This window comes from Strongylocentrotus purpuratus, unplaced genomic scaffold, assembly GCF_000002235.5.
Source record: "Strongylocentrotus purpuratus isolate Spur 01 unplaced genomic scaffold, Spur_5.0 spur5_scaffold_15, whole genome shotgun sequence".
Lineage (NCBI taxonomy): Eukaryota > Metazoa > Echinodermata > Echinoidea > Camarodonta > Strongylocentrotidae > Strongylocentrotus > Strongylocentrotus purpuratus.
In genome coordinates, this window is record NW_022145600.1 from 30968097 (window position 1) to 30977867 (window position 9771).

The 9771-nt window shown below is 37.5% G+C and overlaps 1 protein-coding gene across 1 annotated transcript; it reads right to left on the bottom strand.

Annotated features, from left to right (window-relative positions):
- Positions 1-297: 297 nt before the first annotated feature.
- LOC762775 (E3 ubiquitin-protein ligase TM129-like) lies at positions 298-8313 on the bottom strand. The gene is made up of 4 exons (XM_011664101.2): positions 7870-8313; positions 2059-2524; positions 1263-1425; positions 298-657 (listed from the first exon to the last, which is right to left on the bottom strand). Exons 1-4 carry the CDS (start codon positions 8078-8080, stop codon positions 406-408), a joined length of 1092 nt encoding a protein of 363 aa, XP_011662403.1. The 5' UTR covers positions 8081-8313; the 3' UTR covers positions 298-405.
- Positions 8314-9771: the final 1458 nt, after the last annotated feature.

Here is a 9771-nt window from a genome sequence, read left to right on the forward strand (position 1 = left end):
ACGTAGGCTCCAGCTTTAATTTGCATGCTACCTAAGTGACATTGCCATAGTACAGTCATCAATAGGGAAACAAAAGTAGTACTATGTTAGGCAGTTTGGCTTGGTCTATCACAAATGCCCCTTTGAATATTACACTACAGTTAATGTGCTATACCATTAAAACTGAAGTGCAGTACACGCCAGGATTGCCCTGGGCATCTTGATTTTGAATTTTTTACAGGGGCCCGTTTCACATAGCCTTTTTTCAATGACAAATGACAAAAATCAGTGACAAATCTGATGATAACCAATCAGAAGCAAGTATTTCAGTAGCTTATAACAAAAACTGTCATTTGTCACTGATGACAAGTTTTGTGAAATGCCCCTCAGGTCTCAGTCTCTATCATGCGAGGACAAACCACACTCTCATGTTGCTATATTGCAGACGTCCAGGAGACAGAACTTTGAGCGGCACGTCGGACATGGTGACCTTGAGCCGAGCCACGTCTCTGGTTTGTCCTGTTGTTGTCTGCTCACCCACCACTTACACAGGCACTCCAGACACCACATGGGCCGGCAGTAGCACTGGACACACTCCCCCTGGGTTGGGTCGTCACACAGCTTCACCAGCTTGACGTTGGATGGGGTCTGCAGGCAGCCTATGCAGGCCTCAGGACGCTAGCGAAGGGAGGGAGGGAAGGTCATTGGAAGGATAAAGATTAGATAGGTATTACAGTGTCAGTCTATGCACTGATACATTCTAAGACTGTATAATCTACTGAAAACCAGAACGACATTAACTTGAAACCTTCTGATTCTCGTAAAATGATTCCATAACCCCAAAGTGATCATCAGCTTTTTAAATAAGGTTAGAAGGGCAAATGTGCAACTGTCAGTTGGGCTTCATTTAATTCAGAGCACGAAGCTTTGCAAGTCTGAACCACTCACAACATTTGTGAACATTCAAGTTTCTGGTCTTACAGTTCTTTTGAAAAGCTATGCATTGCATTCTATATGAAAGTAATAGTGACTTATGAATAGACCAGTTGACAACCTTGTATAAAATGTAATGTGCATAGAAGTTAACTCTACATTAACTTGTGTGCAGGCAATTGCATAATATTATGCTTTCCATTGAGCTCTTTAATAAACCATTTAAATGTCTTACATAGATATTTAAGGATGATTTCATTTACAGATGCAAAAAACAATCTTTTCTGGTCATTCCTCTCATAAGAATCACTGAAAATATTTCTGTGAGAACACAGCATTAGTAAACTTACCGGTGCCCCATCGGGTAAGGCGTATCTTTGGTTACCATCCACCTGTTGTCTGAATGCCTCTAGGAACCTGTCAGTCAAGGTCTGTTGGATGACTACATTCCTAGCGTTGACTATCGGCATGCTCACCTTATCCTTGAGGTCTCGAAAATCAAGTGCATTCAACCTAGCATCACACAAATAGAAACACGGATAGTGTCTGATTTATAAGGATCTTCAGAAATTCAGATATATATGTGGTGTGGTTCTTCAAATGGAAAGATGGACTGTTTGATGACAAGTTCAGGAATAGATTGAAAGGAGCACTGTAATTTTATGGATTGATAATATCAAGTTTATACAATACATTGTGTAAACTATATTTAACTGTGAGTGTGAGAACATCAAAGAAAGAGTCATAAGAGTTTAGAATCTTTTTATAATGTTTAATTCTAAGACAGATGATGTGTAAAATCCTTTTTTGTGTGGAAGATTTGATATTACAGAAAACTTTAATTGCTTGAGGTGATCATCATCATAACAATAACAATAATACAATGTGTCAATACTATGTTATATTTGTTCTTTTTTTAAAGATGGAAAATAAATTTTGGAGAATATTGACTTTCAAAATATTTCTAGTTTCCATTTAAAAAAAAGAGTGCCTTCATAAAATAATACAGATATTAATATATCTGTATTCATATTTATCCCTTGTTTTGTTATTACGTTCCAACATGCAACAGTGTGATTGCCACACATCATTTCTTCACACGTTATGTTTTTGGAAAATAAAACAAATATATAGAGAATAAAATACCTTATTTGGAATGGTTTGATATTCCTGTTGATACTAACTACCTCAATGGTCAGAATTTGTACACCAGTGCTGCTCTCGTGAGATAGAGCATGATCCACAGTCTGCAAAATATTCAAATGGCAGTCTTGTTTGTGAGCAAAGCACACTGAATATGCAGAAGTCCTAATGATCCACGAATCTGTGACGTAAACTCTACAACTTGGTGGGCCGGTGGAGAACTTGTTGATCCGCCGGAATTCAATGTTGATGTTGGAACATACAGCCCACCACGAGTGGTCATGATGTCCGAGGGTGGCCGAAACAGGGTGATTTGACCAGTGTTTTCTTGACCAGTAGTATGCTATGACCAAGGCAATGATGGTGACCAGGACAGAGGTGATGAGGTAGGCAAGCCATATGGAAGATACTTTCCATGGTTGAAAGAGATTGTACTCTGGACAGACCAGACCAAATCCTATGTAGTAACCTACCAGGAAAAAGAAACAAGACAAGTAGAACCATTACAGAAACCGATTTATATTATGTTCATGTTTATTTTCATTGTATCCAAAGGAAACATATTATCTCAGTTCTTTGAGTAATTGCATAAAACTATATAATATAATAAAGTAGTGATGGCGCTGTTGATCATCAGTACATTATATTTTGTTGTTGTTGTTGGTAAATGTTTTATGGTGTTCATTCAGTATTGAATATATACGCCATAAATATCTTCAATTTTATAAGAAAATCAGTTATAGTCTTCATAAGAAAACTGAGAATAAAGATTTGTAATGAAATAATTAATTAATAAGTAACGCAATTCATTAGGAGTCTCTGGAGTCTGGATGGTTTGCAACTTCGTGTTTCTGCTTTTTTTAAAGTTTAATCTGGTCAGCCTGGTTTTGATTGCATGGAAACTAGCTTTGCCCGATTTGAAACAGGCTTCTCGGCTACTCGGCGTGCGTGCGCGCGCCTGTTATACATGTATGTCTGCATGAAAATTGGAAGTTCTTTTTCATCCTGATAAAGTGGAAGGAGATTAAGTGCATCTGTACATTTAACAAAGTTAAGTTTATTTTTTATTGTATTCAAAGTATACTTAACAAATTAAAATGTATTAAAATTTACTTAACTGTGTGTGTTCTGTCAAATATCATCTTGTTGCACTTTTTAGCGAAGTATTCATGCTTGTGCAGCGATTTCATCATAACAATTCAAAGGAACACAATATGAGTTATGGTAGTGAGACCAAATTTCGCATTGAGAATAAGTTAGACAAGGCTATGGAAATGTTTACAACCAATATACAACTCCTGATAGGCAAAATTGACCAAAAGGCTGATAGGTCTGAGGTTGTTTCCATCCAGACACAACTCACTGCAGTCAAATCTGATTTGGACTCGCTGAAAGTGGACCGACAAACAAATGCAAACAAAGATGTTGGACTCTGTGTGAGTGAAATGGAAGAGAGAGAGGTAAGAAAACTAAATGCTGTGGTTTTCAACGTTCAGGAGAGTGATAGCATAGATGATAAGATTAGGAAAGAGGAAGATACTAACTTGTTTCAGGCAATACTCACACAGATTGATGCTCCACCCACTAAGATCATAGACGTTAGACGTTTGGGGAAATACAGCAGGGAAACGGCCGCTGGCAAACCACGCCCCCTTAGAGTTAGCACCGAAACAGTCAAAGAAAGGGACTCGATCATAAAATCAGCTCCGCGACTAAAACAATTTGTTAACACAAAGAGAGTTGTTATTCGTAGAGACTTAACTCCGATCCAAAGAGAGGAAGAAAAAAACTTATACATGGAATTGCAGGAAAAAAAGGGAGAGTCAGCCCGTCAAGGGGATATGAATGCACAGTGGGTGAGAAGGAGGGGAAGGGTGACCAACATCGGGACATATATAGAAGCAGCACAAGCAAAGAGAATGGAAACAAATGTGAGAAGAAAGACAAACATAACACCCGTAGAACAAGTAAAAGACCTGGAGAGCCGCGAAGACTTCCCAGAAATCAACCAGTAGGTTGTAAACTTAATAAACTCAAGTGCATTTATGCAAATGTAGATTCATTATTGAATAAAAGAGATGAATTTAAATCAATCATTACTTTGTATAAACCACAAATAATTGGCATTACAGAAGTTAAGCCAAAGAATTTACGTTACAATGTTGAAGTAGCTGAAGTGAAGCTAGATAGTTTCGATATTTTTCATAATCTCTACGAAAATGGCCGTGGGATTTGTTTGTATATATGTAAGAGCCTCAAAGCAGAGGCCTATACAAGTTTTTCTGTTAGTAGCTTCAAAGAAGCAGTTTTTGCCACAGTTGATTTTCAGGAAGGTGGTAAACTCCTTGTAGGTCTTTTTTATAGAAGTCCAAACGCAGATAACCGTGTAAATGATGGGTTGTGTGCACTTTTCCAAGAAGTGGGTCAGAGTACCTTTCAGGATGTTTTGTTAATTGGGGATTTTAATTTTCCAGACATAGACTGGGGATTAGAATCTTGTACAAAGGGTGTAGAGCATCCAGCTCATAAATTTATTGAGAGTACTAAAGATGCTTTCCTAGTACAGCACCAAGTTCAGCCTACACGGCACCGTAGTGGCCAATGTTCCAATGTCTTAGACTTGGTTTTTACAGCTAATGAACATGCTATTGCAGATATTACAACCTCTGCCAGTCTTGGCAGAAGTGATCATTATACATTGATTTTTGACATGAAAATAAGAGGCCAAGGCGCCAAAACTGGAGAAACAAGATACATTTATGATAAAGCAGACTATGATGCAATGTATGATAAGATTATGGAAATTGATTGGAATAATGAATTTTGGGAGATGTCCATGGAAAAATCATGGTCTTTCTTCAAAACTACACTGTTAGACATCTTTAATCGTTATACACCAAAGAAAACACTAAACGTAAGTCAGAGGAAAAAACATTGGATGAACAGAGAGACTCTGGAAGTGGTTAGAGAAAAACATAGACATTTCAGAAAGTGGCAAGAGATGAAAAGCGAAAAAAATCGGGAAAAGTATTCTAGTGCAGAAATTGAACAGCAAAGACGTTGTTATAGTAGATCCAGCAACCAAGCAAGGTGGCAGTGTAGGAAGGCGGTGAGTTCATATGAGAAATATATAGCCTCAGGAGTTAAGAAGAATGCAAGAGCCTTCTGGTCATATGTAAACTCAAAAATAACAACTCGGGAAAGTGTCTGTAATTTAACCAAACCTGATGGGAGTAAAACAGAAACGGATCAGGAGAAGGCTGAGGTTTTGCAAGATTTCTTCTCTTCAGTTTTCACCCAGGAAGATTTACAAGATATTCCTCTCCCTTTAGATGTTGAATTTGACACTCCACTAGACGACATACAGATTACGTCAGGAGATGTGTTTGAATTACTGCGTAGACTTAAGCCTAATAAATCTCCGGGGCCTGACAAAATACATCCCCGTCTACTAAAAGAACTAGCAGATGTGTTAGCTCTACCGATTTCTTTGCTGTTCCAAAAGAGTCTTGAAAGTAAACAGTTACCCCAGGACTGGAAATCTGCAAATGTTACCCCGATTTTCAAGAAAGGTAACAAAAGTGATAGTAAAAATTATAGGCCAGTTAGTCTAACAAGCATTATTTGTAAAATGATGGAGAATCTTGTGCGTAAGCAATTGCTTGACCATCTTATGACGAATGATTTGATTTCAGTTCACCAGCATGGGTTTGTAGTTGGTCGGTCTTGCATCACCAATCTTTTAGAAGTGTTGGACCAGTGGACACAGATTTTGGATGATGGAGGCACAGTAGATGCCATATATTTGGACTTCATGAAGGCGTTCGATACGGTGCCTCACCACCGACTGCTTCTCAAATTAGAATCGTATGGAGTTCGTGGGAATGTACTTGCATGGTTAGAGTCTTTTCTGAGTGGACGGCAGCAAAGAGTAGTGGTCAGAGGCAAGCAGTCTAAGTGGGGCAAAGTCCTGAGTGGAGTGCCGCAGGGCAGTGTGTTGGGTCCATGTTTATTTTTGCTATTTGTCAATGACCTTCCAAAAGTTGTCAACTCAAATATTTCGATGTTTGCAGACGACACAAAGTTGTATGTCCGTGCTGATACTGCAGATTTAAGAAAGCAACTTCAAGAGGATCTGTCACGTATGGAAGAATGGGCTGAGAAATGGCAGCTTTGCTTTCATCCTGATAAGTGTACTGTTTTAAGGCTTGGGAAGTTACCGGCAGAAGCCTCTACAGACTATTGTATGAAAAAGGGGACAGACTCTGTAACACTATCTGTTACAAACGTAGAAAAGGACCTAGGTGTCCTAGTAGATTCACAACTATCATTTAAAGATCACATTTCCCAAACAGTTCTCAAAGCGAATCGAGTACTTGGAGTTATCCGTAGGACATTTATGTACCTCAATACTGATACTATGCCGTTTTTGTTTAAAGGCCTCGTTAGGCCCATTTTAGAATATGGACAAGCCGCATGGTCCCCATACAGATTAGGAGAACAGAGAATGTTGGAGAGCGTACAAAGACGTGCAACAAAGATTATTCCTGGCCTTAGAAATTTAACATACCAGGAGCGCTTGACCAAACTCAAACTACCAACTCTTGTTCACAGGCGTAAAAGGGGGGACATGATCGATGTGTATAAGTACGTGAATGGCTTGTACACTGTGCAAGAGATGCCCTTTAAGATGAGTACAGAAGATCGAACTCGAGGTCACTCTAGAAAACTTGAAAAGAAATATTCAAGGCTAGATATAAGAAAATACTTTTTTAGCAATAGAGTCGTGGAACTGTGGAACGGTCTCCCAGAAAACGTTGTGGCAGCTGGGTCGGTAAACTCTTTTAAGAATAGACTTGATAGTCACTGGTCAAAGAGTGTACCAGTAAGCCTTCTGTATGAGCCGGTCTAGGTGTTGTCTATTGTCTCATGTTATTACACAACCTCCTCCCTCCACAAAATAGCAGTAATCACGGAAGAATCCTGGATCGATGAACAGGCTTAGACCTACAACATCGTGTTTTAAAGTAAAGTAAAGTAAAGTAAAGTTCATGGACAACCTTTATCTTTTCAATTCAACTTTATTTTGAAATTTTGCCATCATTCATGGAAAAAGACTCAAAGAGTCGCCTAAAATTAGCTTGTCACACTAAATTTCTTAAAAATCTACGGCCTGGCCTGGCCTCCTTAGGCCTATAAAGAAATTGTCAAGATTGCAATTTTGTGTGCTTTCCAAAAATTTGTGACCCAACCGATTATAACTATCAGGGTCATGATTATCAAGAAAACCGTTTCATTAAAATTTAGATATTCACATTTAGCATTCACGATGTTAATTGTTATCCATTTCATATTAAGCAATTATTTTGCCTTAATTTGCATCTAATCTTTTATAGTTGATCATCTGTAAAGTCTTGTGCAAGAATTCGGTCTCATTCTTTGTTGGACCTTGTTGTGTGTACCATTTCTGACATCAAATTTTGAGGTCGCATTAAACTCCATTTCTGAAACTCAACATTAATTGCTTAGCTTTGTAATTAATTCCTTACAAGTTTACAACCATTTACAATTAAAAGAATGTTAGACCCCCCCCCCCTATTTTTGTGGATGTAAATTTGATTAAACAGTATTCGGCAAGAAATAAGATATCAAGGAATCGATCAATCGTGACATTTTTGAATAATTTTTTTTTTTTAATGTGCACAAACTTTTACTTTCAGGAATTCAGTTCTAGAAAAATCTAGTCTAGATTGACTATTGACAGGTTGGGTTTGAAAAAAAGAAAATTAATTAATGAAGGAACACTCTACTTACCTAAAGGTATTAGGGTGTGAAAAATTATAGTTGCTGTCGTCCTTTTGATGTGATACTGAACAAAATGAAGTTCTTCACTCCCCAGCCAAGATGAAAGCAGATTCTGGATAGTAAGGCCTGCAGATCGAAACTCGCTCGGAGGGACAACCAAACAGGCCGATAAAAGCATGTAAACTAACGTGAAAACGAAATCCGCCGAGGCCTGATACATTTCTATTTTCAATGAATGATACTATTGTATAATTTATAACGAGAGATGTTGCTGTAAGAAGTACAAAACACTTTTCACGAGGGGAAATAACCAGAACTAACGCGAAATCAGGTACCAGTGGCAGTATCGAGATCTTAAGTCTTTACACCGATGCGCTAGCGGGCTAGCAATCGTTAGCTTCCCGTCCACGTCGTGTCCTGATGAGCACACAGCTACCGCACATATTACGATGGAAATAGTCGACTGAAATTTTAGGTGACTTTAATCGAAATATAGAACTGCCTTGCCAAACAACCTATGATCATAAGTAGAGCTCAGTGATTAATTGTTATTTCTCTTTGTCTAATATATATACTTATCAAATTTACTTGTAGACCTATATTAATTCGAAAAATAATGCCACCCATGATTAATGCCAAAACATATTTTAAAAAGATATCACTACGGACATGATTAAAATGACTAAATTGACACCTCTAAATGTTGTTGATTCAAATCATAGAAATATGAGGGTCCTGTCTCTTCATATCTCTCAGAATCTGAAAAAGGAGGTCATATTTATATTCAAATCATTGATTTATATTAGTGAAATGTTAAGAAACATATAAATAAATTACAGACTTAAAATATATTTCAGGCGTATATAGGCACATTTTCACGGGGGGGGGGGGGGGGGGGGGGGACTGACACAATTTGTCCAGATAAAATCTTTTCCATATAGTCACTAAATTCTGGATGTGAGAGAGCAATAAAAATAATACCAATAATCACGATGACTTTGTGGTACAAATCCGTTGATGGAACTTTAAAAATCTTTTGGGGCAGGGGAGTTTCTGTTATATGTTTGATACCATCATGTGTTTGTGATTTGGTCTCTCACTGCTTACTTCTTGTGAGGGGTGTTCGATCTTTATCAGTTTTGTTAATAATATTTAAACAAATCCCCTATCACATCCCAACTGCACACTCTCTCTCCCCTTCTCCCTCTCATCATCATTACTTTCATTATAATCATCATAACCATCATCATCATTACTTTTATGATCATCATAACCATCATCATCATTACCCTCAACATCCTTTTGTAACAACTACACTATTTGTCTCTTTTAAAATATATTTTATCATACACTATAACGTAAAAAGGAAGAAAAGATTTATATATATTTAGACAGAGAGAGAGAGAGAGAGAGAGAGGGGGAGCAAGACCAACAGTGGAAAAGAAGAGAAAAAATTAGGAGAGATGCTGGGTAAAAGAGTGAGAGAATGGAAGAGGAAAATGCTCACTATGAGACAGAGGTCAGTAACTGGAGAACTGTTATCACCATCATCTCCTTTATCATCATTATCATCATCTCCTTTATCATCATTATCATCATCATCTCCTTTATCATCATCATCATCATCATCTCCTTTATCATCATTATCATCATCTCCTTTATCATCATCATCAACATCTCCTTTATCATCATCATTATCATCATCTCCTTTATCATCATTATCATCATCTCCTTTATCATCATCATCATCATCATCATCATCATTATAATCATCATCATATCATCATCTCCTTTATCATCATCATCATCGTTATAATCATCATCATCATTATCATCATCTCCTTTATCATCATCATCATCATTATAATCATCATCATCATCATCATCATCATCATCTCCTTATCATCATTA